Consider the following 20,013-nt stretch of genomic DNA (forward strand, 5'->3'; position numbering starts at 1 on the left):
GCAAACCTGCTGTAAATTAAAATCTTCATAATTCCTGTGTAAGCCTCATGTCTAGCTTAAGAGAGCCAAAAAGACTGTGTCCCAGCCCAACACATCTCTGGAACAGTCGGAGGGCACAAGAGAGCAAATCAAAGAGCTAAAGAGTCCAAGTCTGTGTGTCTGCTGCTGTAATGTATCTCTGTTTGCAGCTGTAAGCTGTGCCCCTGGTGTGTCTGTATTTCAGAGCCAATGTCAAAGACTCCTCTGTCTGATTGGAGGAGATCCACTTGGCAGGAAGAGCCACCAGAGTCCCTCAGTGAAAAGATAACAAAGGGTGGCATCCGCCATGCTACCTTGCTCTGTGATAACTCAAAGACAAGGACACTCTGAGTGGCAGAATCACCTAACCACAACGAATCAGAAAACACATTCTCTAAACACATACTTCACAGCTGTGCCGCTCTTTCCATCTCTGGATTCCTCCCGAAAATCCGCTCGTCACAAACAAGCAGGCATGCAAACAAACAGACGAGCAAACCACGCGTGTACATACAAGCCGCCCTTATCAGAGGGCAGACATGACTGAATCTGTGCTCGTCTGCATCCCTGCGGTTCAGTCGCCGGGGAAACGGAGCCAAGACAAACTGGACAGCGGGCCATAGGAGCCTACTGTACACTGGAGGAGACCACATACCGCTGCACTCACAAGGGCTAAAATGTCACACACAGTGAGCAGATGCCACATCAAGCAGCTGGGAAAATGTCATGTTGTCTAGTGATGTAACATTACACCCCTCTGAGTATAAGAAGAGTGAAGGTTATGAGACGAGCCTACAAGTCAATGCCCTTTTCAGACGGCGACCTGCTGCTCAGAGTAATGCAGTAAATTTTCCTTATACTGTAACTGTTTTTATTCTTCTAAAATATGTATAACAGAAAACTTGTTTCCTGAATATCATGAGAATAAAGCATAATCATTTCCATTCTAGTCCCAATCTCAGTCAGTTAGACGAGCATCATAAAATGCAGAGTAATTATAAGAAAATTCATATATCAATTATTTGGACATAAAATGTTATTTTTGTCAAATGTTTAGTGCATGAATTTGCGAGTTATGGTTAAAACATGTTTTATAACAGTGAACTTTTCACCCAAAAAATCTCAACAGTTCATGTTTGTGTTCGACTAAGTGTTTGTGCGGGAAGTATTGAAATCCCCTCAGGGCATTACTATTATTCTGTATTCATCTCAACAGTGAGTGAGGTGCCGTGACCATGAACTTTGACTTTTGATCCACAAACTCTAATCAGTTCTGCCCTGAATCCAGATGAATGTTCGTGACAAACGGAGGGGTAGACAACCCGAAAACAACCCACCTCTGACCCTGGCTGTCACTGATACAGAGGCCTACTGAATTAACTCTGTATGTGTGGAGCATTGCTATACAACCCTTCGGCCTGGTGGCACAAAGACAAAGACTGTCACAAAGGTCTGGAAGTGTGATGCACATCATCCACCACAGGAAAAGAGCTGCAGGCTCAATTACCAGGTTTCACACAGTATTGCATCAGGAGGGATACCGTCTCCTTCACAAGTTCAGACTAAACCCAAAGACCGGGGCTCCTGTTTCCTCGGTGTGACTCCATGATGTCGATATCAGTCATGATTAAAATATTGTGAAATGATTGAAGGTCCAAGCTTGTAATCATTTGATTAAGAAAACTGTTAAGACAACTGTGCGTAGAATTTGGTTAAGTACTGTATGTTGCAGTTTATTTTTCCTCTTCCTGTGATTTGTGATGGCAGCAGCAAAAATATGAATTTGTTTCACCACAACATCTCCATTCATCTCCATCCATTCATCAGCATTAAGGATCAGGACTCACAATTGTATAAAGAGAGATAACACGTGTACAACCCAGCAATCACAGATGATTACATTCATCTGCAGTTCATATCCATAACATACACACAAATGCCTGTATGTGCACAGCAAATGTTTATGCAAAGTAAAGGTTATAACAGGTCATGAATGTTAGAGCGTATGTGAATATAGAAGAACCCCCTCACCCCCTCCCTGATCCTCAGGGATGACAACCTGTACACCTGCTGTATTAATATCACTTAAAATCAATAGGCTCCTGGTAAAGGTGAATAAATACAATTCCTTCTTTACAAGATGTACAGTATTATTACACAGTGTATTTAAGCTAATCCTCTTAATGAATATAAAATAAATCACCTCAAGCAAAGAGAGAAACAAGTGCATGCAATTACTAGACACTGAACACACAATGTCACCTGAAAACCTCCAAACTCAAGCCTCAGATCTTCACCTTAACAATTGGACAGGAAAATTCTTTAGTGCCTCCACAACCAACTGTGCAAACTAAAATGAAAAAGTGCCAGAAGCATGAGGTGTCCTTGTAACGACAAGTCATGACCAAACAGATGAATCTGAAAATAGTGAATGTGGCAGCCATCTGAGATTTCATCAGGGACACGGGGACCTCGGCTCATACAGACAGCTTGTTGCTACACACCCAGAGAGAGGCAGCTGTCACTTTTTTCAACAAGCTGTGATAGACTGAAACTAGGTTGAGATATCAGATACCGCTACCTTGTCACATTTTAATCGCTGGAGCAATAAAGGTGGATTCAATTCAGTTTGACCACTAGGGGGTGAACAGACTAAAACAACTCAGTGGCAGTCAAAAAGTTATTATCTAACAGGTTTCCAACCTTCAAGAACCAACAGGCTGTGTGTTAAATTAAATTGTTCGTACCTGCTCCAGTCCTAAGGCTCAGTGACACTTTAATCCACTAGACTTTTAGACTTAAAGGGATAGTTCAACATTTTGGCAAATTGGCTTATTGCCATAATAGGTTTGTTACCTTTAATTGTTGGTGCAAGGTATTTTACGGAGGCTCATAGGATTTCTTGGTTTCCCTCATCAAACTCATCAAATACACAATCCAACAACTCGTGGACAAGTTGTGACCTGCACATTCACCACACTATGAGATAATAATGGAACGTTACAAGACAGAGTCTAGTTTGATATTTCATATCAAACTTTGTGACTGAAATGTTGGTAAGCAACTACCACAACCAGCAGCACATAGCATCCTGGAGCTCCCCTTCCTCTTTGTTGCCACCTGTCAAATGTAAAATAAGACAAACAAGCCAAAACTATGAGCTGAGTGCCACTGAAAGCTGCATGAAGCTGCAGAGCTGCGTGTTGAATCTGAGAGGAACTGGCAGCATCAGAGCGCCTGTCAAAATCACAGGGAGTCATTTGATGTAACGTTAATATCAAAATATTCTTCAGTGGAGATGTAAAGTGGCACTGCAGTTGTTATTTGTAGCAGCAGAGTTAGGAATAATAACTGCCATCACTGCAAAGGCTGTGCATTTAGTCCCAGTATAAAATATACAGGGTCACAGTTGGAGGGGACAGTGGAGTCTTGGCAGTTTAGTGATATACTGAAGTGATATCGTGTATGTTTGTATTTGATTACTTTTTCTGGCAGAGAATCCTTCACTTGCCAGAGAACAAGGGTAAAGTTAATCAATACAAACACAATAACTCATGAGGAAAAGTCTTGATAATTTATCTTTTGATCCACACAGTGGCCTTTGTGGCTGTTTCTGAGTTGATTACACAAAAAAAGATAAACAAAGAAAGCACTAAAGGCGAAAAGGTGAAAGTGGCTCAAATTTCAACACGCACTTGTGAGATCTTGAGACTGAATCAGTTTCAGGTGACTTTACCGTTCTTCTGTGCAGATCAAACAGCACTTTCCACCTTACTATTATTATTCTCTGTTACACACAGGTCAGATTGGAGCATAATGTTTGTCTAGCTAAGCTTCTGGTTCATGTGTCAGATTACACCACGGTGATCTGTTATAGTATATTACTGTATGTTTAGGCGGAAAGCTGTGAAAGTGCCTACCTCTTTGCGCAGGTCCTGATTTGATACTATAATCACATTGGGTGGATCTCCGACAGCTGTGGCGGCCCCGCCGATGTTGGTGAAGATTACTTCTGCAATCAGGACATGTCTAGGGTCTAGATTAAGCACCTCACACAACCTGCAAAATCAGATAGAGACAGAAAAGCCCTTTAGCCCCGATTAGATTGCAACGGGTGGGAGAAATAAATGTAGGAATATGAAAAAAAAGAGGATGTTGAAAGACAAAAAGCATTGGTCCTTTAACACTGTGGCTCTATAGGACATCCACCCTGCTGGCATGGGAACAAATTAGGGCGCACTTTTCCCCAGATGCGTTGTTGTGCATCAGGTGTCTAATTTCAGCCAAGTCCAAATTTTAGCTATATTATGACCCACTGGCAGCCCAAGCAATGTTGAGAGCTTAATAGTGGTGCAGAGCACAGGTTGATATCAATGGCTGGAAATAGAGACACCAGCAGTGAAGGAGGGGACAGAGGTGTGTGGCACACTTAAAGGTGATATGTAAGACACTGCACTGCAGTAAATTATAACTCCTGTGTGGTCTTTCTGTCCATAGGGATGGGATGTGGGTTTGTCTATCGACTGATGTAACTGTTTAAAAGAACACCAAAGATGCAGGTTATCTTTCTCGGAGTCGAACAATTAATTTACCCAGAATTCATCATATGACAGTGTGGCTAAAAATAGATCAAAAACTAAACAGCTTTGTGCACCGTCCATCTGAAATCTATTTGTTGTATCTAAGTCAATCCTTGGAGCTCGTGCCAGATCGCTGTCAGCTGGACATCTACATCAGCCTCCCACAACTGGTAGTCACACAGCTGCCCATGAATCTATTGTGTTGTTGCTTCAGCCTTGTGATTAGGATTCTTTCTTGTCCTTGTGGACTGACTGTGTGTTTCTGTTGTGCAAACAATTTTATTGATGCAGGGAAAGCTTTGTAGGGATTCTCAGTTTCTTTTATCCTGTTTCCTCATGTTTTGTGGACAGTCGGGGAGGTTAGAGCTTGTCTTTTTGTTTGACTCTATACTTATAGGTTACCTGTGCTTTTTACCTGGACGGTATAGAGCATTCTGTTTGTTATTTTGGCCTTGTGGACCCTGACATTTCTCGCTTTCCTTCCTTGTGTTAGCTCTTTGCTGCATTTTGTTGTGTTACTCTGATAATAAAGACCACCAACTCCTGCTACATTTGCTATGTGCCTCAACCACCTCTTTTTCTTTTCTTTGTTGTTGTAGTTTGTTAGAGTAACCTTCGGGGCTTCTGCTCTGTATGTTCCCTTGGTATTTTCTGAAAAGGGTCATTACACTTAGCTTAGCACAAAGACTGGAGCCAGGAGGAAAGAGCTAGCGTGGCTTTGACCAATGCTACTGAGATCCAACATCTGTTTTTGTAAAATCTGTCCAAAAGGCCAAATACATTCATTCACCATTTCACCCCTTGTCTCCAGTCTAAGCTAACAAACTGCTTGTGGTATCCTCACATTTACTATTCATGCATGAATAAATATTCCCACAACTCTCTCTCTAAGAAGGCAGATTAATTCAATCAGCAGCTGCTTCATTACTGAAAATTTCAAACTTTTTCTCTGATGTATTTGTACAAATATTGAATGTCTAATAACAAATTCTACCTATTTACTAGATGCCTAGTTGCCGATGAGTAAACTACAGTACATACATAACTGTGAACAGGTGTCCCTCTTTACAATGTGCTTTGCCTCTCGCTCTCTGTGAGCGTGGATGAGTAGGACCAGATAATGAATAGGTGTTAAGCTCTAAATAAAAAAACTACCTAATGGTGACGGGGGTGAAGAGCATCATAGTGGTCACATTGTCCAGAAAAGCAGAAAGAATGGCAGCAATGAGACAGAGGATGATGATCATAGGCCACACTCTTCCTCTGGATAGCTGGTAAGCCTGCAGAGAGACACACACACACATAATATGGTGATGAACCAGTATGGAAACACATTAAACCCATTAAAAGGACATATTGATGTTCTCCCAGTGCAAGTGCTGCAAGAAAAGCAAGTGAGTCATAGCAGGGAGTGAGTTAACAGTGAGGATGAGCCTCTAGCTTTCAGCACATCAAGAATGACATAATGAAAGCAGAAATGAGTACCTGAATGCAGGGTTTCTATCATGAGTAGTAGTACTACAGGAAGGAGTAAATTTGAATTCCCAAAATAGCCATATAATATATACCAGTCTTAACCCCATGAGAGTGGCTAAGAAAGGTATTTTAATTTGAAGTGCCTGCCCTTGTCCAGCTCACACTTAAAATTCATGAGCCTGCATGATCTCCCTGTTCTCCCCATCTGAGTGCCTGTGTACCTGAAAGGCAAAGACAATTCAGGATTAAACCTGATCATCCCGGAGCTGTGCTTCTGGTGGCAGGAAACCTTGACCTTGTTCAGAGAAGATGAAGCTTTTATCTGCTACTGAAGAGTGAGAGTGAGAAGATTTGGAGAATGCTCAATTCTTTATCGTTTGTAGATTCACAATGTAGCAGAGCTGCAAATCCAGCTCAACCAAATTACCTTTACAGGCATGAGCTTACACAATTATGTCCGTGGGATTGTGTTGGATGAGAGAAAAATCATCTTTCACAATGAAAAAAGAACAAATTTCTATTTCATTAGTCATTATTGACATAGTTTTCTGTGTTTTCCAACAAAACACAGCCATTTCTGTATGTGTATGACAATGTTGTGTAGTTGGTTGGTTATCATTTCAGAAATAGAATGATCCACACGACTTCAAAATACCAGTAGGCTACGCAGACATTTACATAGATTTCTCACTCAATATCCCACAGGAACTGCAGGAGGTAATACCTACAGTCATACTCATGTTCTATGTTAGTGGTTGAATCATCAATATCATAATACATCCATCCAACTCACCTTCACAGCACAATAATCAAAGAAGCCGGTCTCTGAAAAAATGGCCACCAACACCATCTGTAACAAACAGGAGAAAGAAGCACATTTTCCATTATGTAACAAGATTACACGTCACCAGGTGCCCAGGTAAGGACGGTGGTCAGTAAGAGCGATATTTCCAATGCTATAATTATATTATTGTCATGCCGGTTACTATGTGAGTGCAGGTGCAACAGCCTGAAATCTGAAACTGATTTAATATTCAATAATTACCAGAGACAATGAACTGTTGCAAAAAGAAATGTGTGTAGAATTGTGTAAATCTGTAATATCTTACATTTATAAACAATGACTTGCTTTAAATTTGTGATAGTTTTATTTATTTCTTACTACCGTGTTTGTTCTTTGCTATATTTGGCAATTGGCACAATTACATGCATTTCTCAGTGAGTGGAGTTTTTCAAAATAAAGCCACAGTACCATCTGTGGTCATGCAACAACATGAAATGTATCACTGATCCAGCAGAATTGCCCTCAGTCTGTGTGAATAATGACGAATCTTTTGTTTAATATTCTGATCTTATCTTGTTATGGATCTCTGCTATTAAGCTAAGATAATTCAAATTCAGTTTGGTTTCAGCCTTTATACAAGGCTTTCAAAACGATGTAGCTACTACTCTATTTTCTGCCAAACTGGACAGGAGCTGGACAACTTGTTACTATGGAGACAGCATTTTATGTTGTCAATTTCCCATGCCCCTGTAGAAGTGGCCTACACTGTCAGCAGGTAGCATGAGTAGAAAAAAAAACTTCCAGAAATATTAAATACCTCTTGGAAACTACACTGTCCCCAAATATGATTGTTGAGTGAATTAATATACAAACAGCATCTCTTGAGTTATGAGCCTCACCATGCCAAAGAGAAGTGCCAATGTCTCATAATCGATCCACTCTACCACAGTAACCAGACTGGGTCGCTGGAGGGGGAAACAAAGGAAGAAATTAACATTTTACACAATGTGACAGGAATTTAGAAGCAAAAAGAAAAAGTCAGGAGTCAATAAAATAGAGTCACATACATAAAACATTAGGTGAGACCAGGCAAAATGTAACTTGAAGTACAAAAACAAACTTTCTGCCCAGTTTTAATTATACATTTGTTGTGAATATATTTGGCCGCTGCCATAACTCCTCTCTGGCCCAGATCCTGCCTTTGGATGCTGTTGTTCTTTTTCCACAGATGACATTTTGACTTGTATTTGCAGGAAAAGCACAGGTGCAACCAATAACACAAACGATGGCTCCACTCCACTGAAGTGTCCCAGTACCAGCAGACTGGGACAATTAGTGTTATTAATTACACCTGGGGTAGAAAACTATTCCTGTCGTGATATTTTACTATGACTTTTGAACCAAGCATTATGCAAATGTCATTAACACTTTATTTTTATTTCAATACATTATGAATGTAATTTAAGTAGCATTCTCAGTATCTTTCCAGACAGCCATTTTCTTAAAACTTGGCTGTGAATTAATTTGCAGGAAACAGGGCATGACACTATTGAATAGTAAAAAAGATGTATTCAAAGAAAATAGATAGTAAAGCCAAAGAAAAGATATTTACTTATTTTCATCTACTGTTAATACTTACTTGGGCGGTTAGATTGTCAGCAGCTAGATTAGTAGGTTAATTTACAGCTGTAAGGAAAGTCAATTTTCTACTGATTTTAAGTTGTTTATCAGCTCATACTGTATTATGAGTTGATAAATATGTTATGTAGATACAGAATTTCCAGGAATAACTTTTTGTCTCTATTTATACAAATTACTAAATTGGGAGAGAAAGAGAGACTTACATCACCGATGACAGCCAGAGCAGCTAAGGCTGCTAGAGATCCCAACATGGCAGCCAGAGTGCGGTGCACAATCTGAAACAAATTAGAGGAAGAACAGAGATACTTTTTTTTTTTTTTTTTTTTTTTTTTTTTTTAAGATTCAGGTTTCACCATATTTCACTCACATACACACACATATGCATGTTTTTACAAGCTATTGTAATGACTTCATTTCTTTGGGAAAGTCACTTTAATTAAATAACTTAATAATTATTGCTGCCTTTTTTTAACCTGTTTATTGTGATTTTCCAGTGTGATGTAATTAATTTACTTTTGCATTAAACCGTTTCGTTTTTAATCAAAAACTGCAACTTGTAATTTCAGAGGCATTCTCAAAAAATACAAAATAGAGCAGATGTACATAAATGAAAAGATGCATCAGGTAAATCTTGTTGAGGCATTGTGCTCCACTAGGTCTATGACGATGTCACTTTTATTTGTATCAAGTATCAATAAGCACACAGCTTCAAGGAGATGTTACAGAAACTCTCCTCCATCAGGCTCCATCTCTCATGTAGGACGCATCCCATTATTAAAAATTGAGGCCTGTGATAAGCATGAATGGGTTGTCAGAGAGCAGACCTGCTCTTCTGACATTTATGCCTTCACAATAAATTGCAGGAAAGCAGCTCACTTTATGTATATTGGCAAATACTGAGCCTAATGCAAAAACAGGTATCTGCACCTGAAGTATCATAATGATTAAAACTAATTATAAAACTAATTCCATGTCATTCACATTATTAAGTAGTTTTATGGGCAGGGTCATTCTGCATAATATCAGTCAGTAATACATAATAACCTTTAATATTAATCTGAACAACCCAACACTAAGTGAGTCTCCTCACCCAAGATAAGTAACAGTCCACACAGTCTGCACACTTTATATAATAAACCTGACTGTGTCGGAGGGAACAGAGGCATTGTCGGGTTTTGGGTTTTTTCTTCTTTTTTTTTTACCACAGCCTTTGTCAAGAATGACAAAATACTTTACCTCAGACCCCTCTGACAACATTTCACTGAAATACCCATTAGAATAAGAAAATTGTTGCCCAATTACTAGCACCCTGACAGATTCCTTTCTAAAAAAAAAAAACAGAAAATCACAACATCTTAAAGCAAGAAAAAGAGTAGGCGCTCACTCATTAGAAGTTTTGTGTCGGGTTCTCAGCCTAAAGTTTAATTGTGCACAATAAATCTAATCTGAAGAGAATTTAGACACTGACAGGAAGAGAAGAGACAGAGGTCAGGTGACATGCTGCTGTCTGAATAACCATATGGTCTGTATGGTCTCCTACTGTCATGTCAATCCCTCATTTTCAATTACAGCCTCTGCAAACAGACCCGTCAAATGGCAGTGGAGATGTCATCTCTCACTGTTTGACTTTGAAATCATAGTGTTGACCCCGGCCAACACAGTTTAGGGAGATTAATTTGTCTAATCAAAACCAAACACTGACTGGAATAAATGAAAATTACAGATGTGTAGTATGTGCCGTGCTAGAGTGGGAGAGGCTGAAACAAAAACTACTCACAAGTCCACCTTTAGCAGCTCATTGCAGTTATACTTAGTAGTGTACTTGTACTCTCACAAACTATTTTGTCATGACTTTGTAAGAGGAAACATTTTTGCAGAAGAGGTAAGGATTAAATTAAGATACAAGTTGAAGTTTGACAGTGGTGTTGTTCTCTAATAGCCTACAATAGCCTGTAACACTAGCTTTTTAAAAAGTCATACAAAAATGTGTTGACTTTTGAAGTGTACCACATTTATTTTGGCTTGTCATGGTCACATGTGTAATAATTAATAACATGAACAATGGCTCATTGACTCAAGTGTACCAGTCTGTTATGAAAGTGTGTCAGTGAGCCGGAATTCGCATAACCACTGGACTTCTGAGTTCTGTATTCAGTCGTGTTGCACATTCCCCACTGTGCAGGAGAAATTGAATACAAATGTTCATCGTCCGCAGCAAAGCTCGAGCATCACGGACCATTACCTCAAAGATGATGAGAACATAGACCCCAGCCAGGATCATTCCAGCAATGGCCACCTGTGTCTCCACACTGACGAAGAGTGACTGGTGAGTCATGGAGAGCGGCACCACTTCATTATCCTGCAGGAAGGCCTGAATCGTGATGACGACGGGGTCACTGTGCAGGGGAGGAAACAGGAGAAAACAGATTTGGATTTTTGTCTTTGATGATGCATGCAAATCCCCTTAAAAGAAAGTCTGAGGTCTGTCTCGTTAGAATAAAACTATAATTAACACTACAATCAACAATAATGGAGCAAGATAAGACATTAAGCACCAAAATTCACCTGCTGCAAAACATTGAATTTGAAGAATTATAGCACCTTTGCCCTCTTAGTTCATTTTATTTGGTGTGGGAACTGTCAATCAATTTGCCCAATATTTGTAAAGCCAATGACTGCTCACCAGCGGTAAATGTTAATCATATTACAATAAGTTATTATTTAGTTCAAAACACTGTGGACAAAGAGGATTTAAGTTTGAAGTGAGAAAAAATAAAAGGCTTTCCCTTTATTCTCCTTTTTAAAAGAAGTCTGACTTCCTGTCTACCAGCAAAACTAAGAATTACAGTAATAATCTTCACCTTCTCCAAGTCCCTCATCCTTCCTAATGATTTCATACAGTTCAAAGAAGCTGCCTAAATGAATATATAATACAGCGTTCTGAGTACCTGCTGACCATCTCGAAAGTTTTTGTCACCAGTATCTGGTCACTTCGTTCACCATGTAGAGGAATGGTCCAATTATGAATCACCTGTTCACACACAGCACAATAGTACATGAGTTAGTCTTTCACAGACCAACACTTCACACATGATTCTGCAAAGAAGCAGAAGTTATCACACTGATGCTCTCACCTGCTGAGTCCTCCTCCTCCGTTGTCCCAGCTGTTCAGTCTGCTCCACCTGGATCAGGATGTACTCCTGGGTGTCGAGGTCGATCATCCCTCCTGCGAAAGGTCCTCCCACCTGAAGCCTCAGCAAGGCGTTGTCTCTAAAGTCTGACAGGTTCAATGCTGAGGGACACGGATGGTCAAGAGAAAATGTAGATATGTTGACAGAACAAGACCCTTGATTTTCCTCTGCCTTTCTATCTCAGTATGCTCTTGTAGTCATGTTGGTCTTGACTGTGTTGAGTAAACACCTGTTGCTCCTCCTGCAGCACACCTTTTTGTGTCTAACTTCATGACATCACCTGAAGTAGGCTACAAATGTTCATCAAGAATAATGCAGTAAGGATACAGAAACTGTCTGTGGGGGAGACTGCCAACATCCTCCAAGGGTTGTCCCGATCTGGATACATGCTGAAGAACAGCTGAAAGCAGAACACATTGAGCATATTAGACATTCAACATATGAGTCTGAAAAAAGTAGAATAAAAATATACAGCAAATGTGTACTCTACTATGTAGAAAGGTAAGCTGTCAGAGTTGGATGTAGCAGTGCTATAATATGGTAGGTCCTACTTACACTGCACAGGACAACAATAGCGAAGATGGTGGCAATTTTGGAGACTTTGAAGCAGCATCTGCAAAACAAGATAAGTAGAATATAAATAGATCAGCATTCAGTATGACAGTAGTACGCTGAACACTAGTTGACCTACATTTGAAGGTGGTCTGAATCATCACTCTATGTGCATTTTCTCCAGACTTTTGTAAAAAAAAAAAAAGAAAAAAAAATCTTCAATACTGTATAATTTTACTTCTTGTAAGCCTTTCATACATATTCAAATAAAAACTTTAGAAAGGTAAAATCACTCTTGAACCACCACACTCACATAGGAGGAGTCTTGAGCAGACATGTTTTTATGAAAAGTGGTTAAAAGGAAGGAAACAGGGTGGAAACTGCCAGCATAAAAAATCTATCAGTCTGCTCCTCTCCTGGGAACTTGTAGCCTCTCTTACTTGATACTACTGGTGAGTCTGAAGTTGAGGTTGAGGTTGTCCAGAGGGTCATTCTTCTCTGTGGAGCTGGAGCGGGACAGGGAAAGGCTGGTGACCTCACTGCCCAGTCGATACCTCCTCTCCAGGTCCAGGGCACTGTTGTCCCAGGGCTCCTCTCCTCCAGCAAAGCTTGGGTCGTGTAGGGTCATGTAGGTTATACTGGAATTGAATAATCATTGTCAATCGACATCAACCACTATAGTTTGTGACAGAAACAAGACACTGGAATTAAGGACACCAGCTGTGATGTGAGCTCTTAAATTAAAAATACTGAGCAAAATGTAATAGATGTACACTGATGTTATAAGTTGAATCGTTTCATTAAATGACACTGCAAGCATGTAAGCAGGTCCTTCATATTAAATATAAAAAATGACATGCATAAGCTCCTTGTTTCAGAAAATAAGGGATAGGCCTACACCCATCAGGCGACACTAGATAACCTGAATGAAAAACAGCTGACCTTCTATCTGTGCTGAGCCAGTCTGTCAAACTAGCTCTATTTAGGCCTGCAAAAAAAAGTGTGCATGCGTGCGTGCGTGTGTGCATCCAACTGAGGCTAGTTACTTTTACGCTGATGCCTACAGCAGACACAGACATTGCTACAGAGACAGACTTAAATTTGCAAGGAAATAGAAAAACTGTTTCTCTGATCAGCGTTATAGACATCTTAGAAAAAAAGAATCCTGATAAAAACTAAAATGTGTGAACTCTAAATAAAACAGCTCAATGCTACCATTAACATAAAGCTAATCAAAGATCATAAACTAACTGTGCTAGTTAGTTATCTGGTATCATGTAGCTTTGTGCTACAGGTTAGTTATACTAAGATACATTGTCCTGTGTATTGCTTCATAATAGCTGTTTATAGTTAAGTGAAGTTGCATTGTTGTTGCTAACATAGGCTAACTGGTAGCGGTTGTTAGCGTGTTAGTTTAATCAGACAGGCTGATAGCATGCTGTCTGCTGTGAGCTGAGAGTGTGCGGTGACTGGTGACGAAAGATGTTTTATTTTTTTTGAATGACAGTATGGAATAATTATAGACGGCCTCATGGGAACATTTATAAAATGAGCATAATAAGGGGCGCCAATACGCCATACAGCTCAGTGGGTTGAGCAGGCGCCCGATAGGCTACAGTCTTTGAGCCGGCCCTGATTTGAATCCCCAAATCTGGTGGCCCTTTGCTGCAAGTCATTTCCCCTCTCTCTGCTTCTCCATTTGGCTCTCAACTATCCAATCAATTTAAGGCAAAAAGTACAACAACGAAAAAGAAAAAGAACCAAACCTCTAAAAAATGAAAAATGATTACTAGTATTTTTATCTCCTATTTATTGAATATTGGACCATTGGGGCTCCATATCAGATATAATGTAAAGCATGAGAAATTACTCACCTGTCATCTTGAGAGAATCTCAGCAGAGGCGACCTCTCTGATAGGTTGGCTGAATTAGTTTTTCCTCTCAGAATATTAACTACGCTGAAATTGTGTCTGGAAGAAAATACAACAGAGAGTACAGAGAGTTACCAAAACATAAAAACACTTCACTTACATGAACTCTGACCTCAGTGGTGAGGCCCTCAGCTGGCACATAGTCTACCAACTGTCAATCACCAGTCAAAACAGCCTAGCAGACCTTTTGTAACCTGCAGGTGGCAGAAAGGTGGGTGAGCAGCTGGTGACTTGACACCTGAGGAGATCATTAAAGTGTCTTTTGTCACCCTGCTGCTGCCCTGTGTCCCTGAGGAGGCTGCAGGCTGCTGTCCTCAGGACCATCACAGCAGGGTCTCAACCAACAGCCCACACACATTAAAGGGGCACTTCTTGGAAAATGTTTGTTTACATATTTTACCTTTAAAAAATCACAAATTCATTTCATCACATCTATGTTAAATTACTCTGACAACAGTAGACGTCCCAGGAATCGTTATGTAATGTTGTACCAACTCTGTGAGCCAAAACTGTTAGATGGAGAACTTTCCGAAAATGAAAGGTCCTTCCTTGGCTAATCTTATAATCTTGAGGGGCTTTTGCTCTCTGCCTAACGAAGGGGTTGAGTGCTTAAACACACTGAGCATTTTCTCAACACTGCTGCTGTTTTCATTTCTGCTTTATAAAGCCTAATACATTTTTAAAAAACATTCTGTCTGATTATTGTTTTGTGAAGAAACTAGTTGTGTTGCATCTTCACTATTTTTTAGTTAATCCTTTTCTCACAGGTGATAACTCAGTAATTCATGTGACACTGACAGTTGTTTTTGCTGTTATCTTATAAGTCGGGCAGGCGTTACCAAACATGTTGCAAACAGCCGGCAGTAGGATGCTTTGAATCAGTGGATGTATAAAGGGTGTTGGATAAAGGAGTAGATTGCCGCCTTAATCCTCTCCAATACTCTTATACAACTATAAAGAGATTTACTGCATGTCTACAAATGTTTTCTCCCTTCTTCTTTCCCTGACACAAGTCTGATCCTGTCCCCTAGTCTGGATGGGACTTGGCAGGGATATTGCACTTCACAGAGGAGTCTTAAAAGGATATTTAGCCCAGACAGAAAACACACTGAAGCTTAAATTGGAAGAAATCGCATAGTGGTCTCATCAGGACACACAATTTGATTTTGTTTTTCAGCCACTTAGACACAACATAACACCTTTTAAATGCATAAAGTGAATGTGTTAGGAAGGTGTTCACATAGTTTAAATATTCATGCAGTAGATAGATACATGGTATCTGACCACTAACCAAATATTCAGTCTTTTTTCTGAGACAAAAAAATGTTCATTCAGCTCAATTCTCTGTTTTGTACACCAGCTTGTCTTCCACATTGTCTGTTTGCTGTACAGTTACAGGCTGTGAAGGCAGAGCAAAGCTAAAAGCTCGTAAACCACTGAGAGAGATATTAACCTCAAAATACAACAATTGAACTGTGTGTGAAAAGAAAATTCTCATTACAAGAAAATCTCTATATCCAATTCTGAGGCAGATTGTGTTTCTTTATTGCCCCCAATTATTTTCAGCTATTTTCAAATCACTGCTGCAAGTCTTTATTACAAACATTGGTTTAGTCATTCTCTCCAAGTGACCTTTAAAAACGTGGTCCTTCAATGCCAGACAGACAACCTGAAGGCCACCACCACTTCAGTTTTCTTTCTACTGAGGTATGAGCAAAGTATTGTCAACATATCAGATGCAACCATGTTGATTTGACAGATTTTTAGCAGTGGTGTTTCCTCAAAGCATTTATTACACAGGTGGGAACATGTTTTACTTGAGAACCTGTTATTTCCCATCTGTTATTCTAACTACCTTTAACCAGTTTTAATAATGTATTCAATTGTTTGTGAACATTTATGTAAAATATGTTTTGTTCAATTGTTGAAGCCATGTCTACTATCATTTATTTGATCTGCAGGGTCATCTAGTTGCTTTGTGTGTGCCAAGGGTCTTTCTACGTTTTATCTGCAGAAACTCAGGCGTTAATCTAGAAGTAGGCTACAGAAAAGTCACTGAATCAGATATAAAGGAACAGACAAGACCGTGCAGAAGACACACACCAACCAGGCGTAGTACACTCTCTGTCATGTGCAACTTTGACTGAACTCATGAAGCAAAAAAGTCTCCGGTTTAATCCCAATGACGTCACGACCACAGGTTTGAGCTTAGCAGACCCTTGAGTGACTGAGATACACACCCACAGCCACACACCCACACTTAAGTCTGTCTGTGTGTGAATGCTCAGTGTTTTCCACATGTGTTCATACATTCCCTGGAAGATTTGACCACTATGACCTGTGTTAATATGCTTCTGCACGTGTGGCTGTGGCTCACGTTTGTTACTATGATGTCGTCTCAGTATTCCTGAAAACCCGGTGACAAGAGGGAATGAGGGCTAATCCCTCAGATAGCACATGAGTAAAACCTGTAGACTGTCAGCATAGGGCTTTGAACACAAAACATTAAACTGACTTCACAGCAGAAACCACCTGGTGAAACCAAAACAATGAGCTCTAATACCCTATAAGACAATCAATAGCCTTTAGTGGCGCAACAGCCTCAGATGGAAAATACGTGTTCGTGACACACATACAAGTAGTCATTGAAAGCTCTTTCAATATAAAACATTGATCTTGCATATAGGCATTGATTAGAGCAGCCTTATAGACAAACTCAAAGTCTGGGATCAGTGCTTGGTGTGGCATAATCTTTCCCTCTCCATTGTTTAATCAGGTAGCCTCAGTGGCAGTGAGCTTTGTTTTGCAAGAGAAACAGATACGAGCCAACACCAATCCACCATGCATTTTTTTGTGAGGAATTTAAGATTTTAGATTCATATTCTAAGATTTGGGGTTAAATATTTGGTAGAAATAGAAACAAAATAAATTCATTAGGTTAGTCTACTCTATTACTACTTACATCAGTTTGAGCTGGCATAAGGAGGCTGATCATAAAGATATATTATAATTTTGTTATTGTTAACAAATCCTAATCAAAATTTAAAAAAAAAAAAAATGAACAATGACCACACACTAGTATTTCCTATGTCACAGAGCCTAGCTGTTGTACAGAAACAGTTATGTGGCATCAATGAGCCTTGAGAACTTGGGCATCACTCTACTACGGAAAAGTCACTGGATCAGCGGACAAGGCCGTGCAGAAGACACACACCAACCAGCCGTGTACACGTGCAACTTGACTCAACTCATGAAGCAAAAAACTCTTCAGTTAAATCGCAATGACATCACGGCCATGGGCTTGAGCTTAGCAGCCCCTTGAGTGACTGAGATACACACCCACAGCCACACACCCACACTTAAGTCTGTCTGTGTGTGAATGTTCAGTGTTTTCCACATGTGTTCATACATTCCCTGGAAGATTTGACCACTATGACCTGTGTTAATATGATTCTGCACGTGTGGGTAACCCAGTGACAAGAGAGAATGAGGGCTAATCCCTTAACTAGCACATGAGTAAAAACCTGTAGACTGCAGACAGTAGGGCTTTGGACAATGAACACAAACATTAAACATGCATTAACTGACCTCACAGCAGACATTACCAAGATTACCAGAGATTTAAGGTTTAAAAGAATGAATAATACTAATTCCCTATAGGTTTATCTAAAACTACGTATATGATCTCCAGCACACAGCACAGACATGAGGGGGCTGCACATGAAAATATATTAGAATCAACCAATTGTTAATAAATCTTATTAAAAGACCAAAACTAACAATGAAATGTATTTTACAATTAATTCCACAGCCTCGCTGTTGCACTCTGTTCCTTCATCACCATGAACATGGTAAAAACAGTCCAAGCAGTAAAAACCACAGCACCTGAGCAGTCACAGTGCATGTCATATATTTACATTATCAGCAGGAAGTAGTAGCAGTTTGGGTAAAAAATATTTAGTTATTTGTTTCTTTAGTTTTCTAGGCTGCCACTTGGCCTTGTGACCCACTGACATTCAGTCTGAGCAGTTAGTGTCTCTAAAGCAGCTTTCCCTCTAATAATGTTTGAAAAGATACTAGTCCAGTAAACATCTTGTCAGTAGAGCACTATTAGAGAGCAGAAACACATGCAGCAGTCATACCCGTCCTCCTGTCGTACAGGGACGAAGCCCTCGGCGTGGATGACGCACTGTCCTGAGGGTAGCACCGCAGACTGCTGCAGCTTCTGAGTCTCTCTCCTCTCTGAGATGCCCTGCAGGAGACGCAGCTCCCCAAAGTTTCCTGCGACGGCCTCTGGTGACCTCAGGCCGCTCCTGCCCGGATGGCCCGGGGCCGAGGTCTGAGACATCTCAATCTCCAGGTTGCTTTTGTTTTCCAAATACATGGTGAGGCCACTGGAAGGGACAAGGAAGCAGAGTTTCATGTTATAGTCACAAATATAATTTCCAGCCACCTGGGGGCAGTGAACACAATACTGACGTATGATGTTGATATTGGCTAACATGTTAGGTAAGCAGTAGCTGAATTACGCTTCGAAAAGTAACACTGTTCATTTGTCATTGTATTTCTGTTCAAAGTTCACTCTGCTTTTATCCCAGTTTTGTCCCCCACGCACTCCCGAGGGGAATCTACCAGAATTAGTGTCTGTCTGCCATTTGAAACTGAGAAGGTCGTGTACAGCTGGAAACAGCTGCTGCTGCTAACAATGTGAGAGCAATTAGAGTGAACCAAAACAGTAAAGCTGTGGGCTGGAAAAGCAAAAATGAACGATGCCATGCACAGACAGGGAGTCAGGTGATCCATTGCTGATATGAAAATATTTGGTATAGCAGCTTTAAAAGCTGCTTTATGTAAATCACTAATTAGTGATTTAAGATTTTAAGACTCACCCAATCAACAATTTGTTGGCTTTTGTAACTTTTCACACAATTACAAAATTAAGTATTGAATTAAAGCCTTCACACAGAGTATAGTGGTGGTTGGCATTTACACTTTTATTCTCTTACAGTATGAACTATACAGTACGTAATGAATAAGCCATCCAACTTGATTTTTAAACTGAAATCCTTTGTAATGTAAATCCGGCCCTTGTCTTGCTACAGAAACACAGAGGAGAGTCAACACACATTAGAGCAGCTGAGTGATTCTAGGTGCCTGTAAAACACAGCGTGAGGTCAGTGTATGAGGTCAGCTCCTGCAGACATGTGGTCCTCATCAACACAAAGGCTGCATGAATTCGATGGGATTATTGCTCACATGAAAGGCAACAGGAACTCACATGTGACGTGTGAGCTTTCTGCAATAATAACTCTTTGAGAGGGTTAGACTACAGTCCTGTCAGGATACAGTACAGGGTTGAATAACTGAGCCTCGGGGCAATTTGCAGCGAGGTTTCCAGGAAAAAAAGATCAGTTGGAGCAAACCCTCTCGCCTTTAATATCAAAATGTTGATTAGAGCAGTTTAAAAGTTGAAATTGCACCATCTATCAAACAGCGCACTGTGATGCATGCATTATGATTTACTTATTCTCATTTATCGCCATCAGAGACAAAGAACAAGTTATTCAAAGATATAGAAATGCATTTGTTGGCATTTAAGATAATGTCAGAGTTGACTGATGTCATTTAGCTGAATTTTGCCTCACATAACATCCTTGTCCAATGCATGTGATGTGCCTCATCTGTGAGAAGAATGATCCCTTTGATATGACATACTGCCCGTGGGCCGTGTGTGACGACAAAGACAAACTAGCTTTCTTAATTTTTCCTTCCTTGTTCACAGCAATTAAGAAATCAAGATGAACATCTGTCAAGAAATGTATGAGAGGAAGTTACAACTG

The 20,013-nt window shown here is 40.1% G+C and overlaps 1 protein-coding gene across 1 annotated transcript in view; it reads right to left on the reverse strand.

Annotated features, from left to right (window-relative positions):
• Positions 1 to 18,557, reverse strand: part of oca2 (oculocutaneous albinism II) — a gene marked incomplete at both ends in the record, with an annotated part of 45,048 nt that extends 26,491 nt beyond the window's left edge. The window contains 13 exons of the mRNA XM_083970816.1: positions 3,939 to 4,077; positions 5,754 to 5,878; positions 6,868 to 6,924; positions 7,758 to 7,823; positions 8,703 to 8,774; positions 10,742 to 10,895; positions 11,448 to 11,530; positions 11,634 to 11,791; positions 12,018 to 12,090; positions 12,246 to 12,303; positions 12,683 to 12,880; positions 14,117 to 14,212; positions 18,316 to 18,557. Coding sequence (XP_083826942.1) covers positions 3,939 to 4,077; positions 5,754 to 5,878; positions 6,868 to 6,924; positions 7,758 to 7,823; positions 8,703 to 8,774; positions 10,742 to 10,895; positions 11,448 to 11,530; positions 11,634 to 11,791; positions 12,018 to 12,090; positions 12,246 to 12,303; positions 12,683 to 12,880; positions 14,117 to 14,212; positions 18,316 to 18,557 — 1,521 coding nt within the window. The remainder of the gene's footprint in view (positions 1 to 3,938; positions 4,078 to 5,753; positions 5,879 to 6,867; positions 6,925 to 7,757; positions 7,824 to 8,702; positions 8,775 to 10,741; positions 10,896 to 11,447; positions 11,531 to 11,633; positions 11,792 to 12,017; positions 12,091 to 12,245; positions 12,304 to 12,682; positions 12,881 to 14,116; positions 14,213 to 18,315) is intronic.
• Positions 18,558 to 20,013: the final 1,456 nt, after the last annotated feature.

Source organism: Trachurus trachurus (assembly GCF_905171665.1).
Source record: "Trachurus trachurus genome assembly, chromosome: 4".
Lineage (NCBI taxonomy): Eukaryota > Metazoa > Chordata > Actinopteri > Carangiformes > Carangidae > Trachurus > Trachurus trachurus.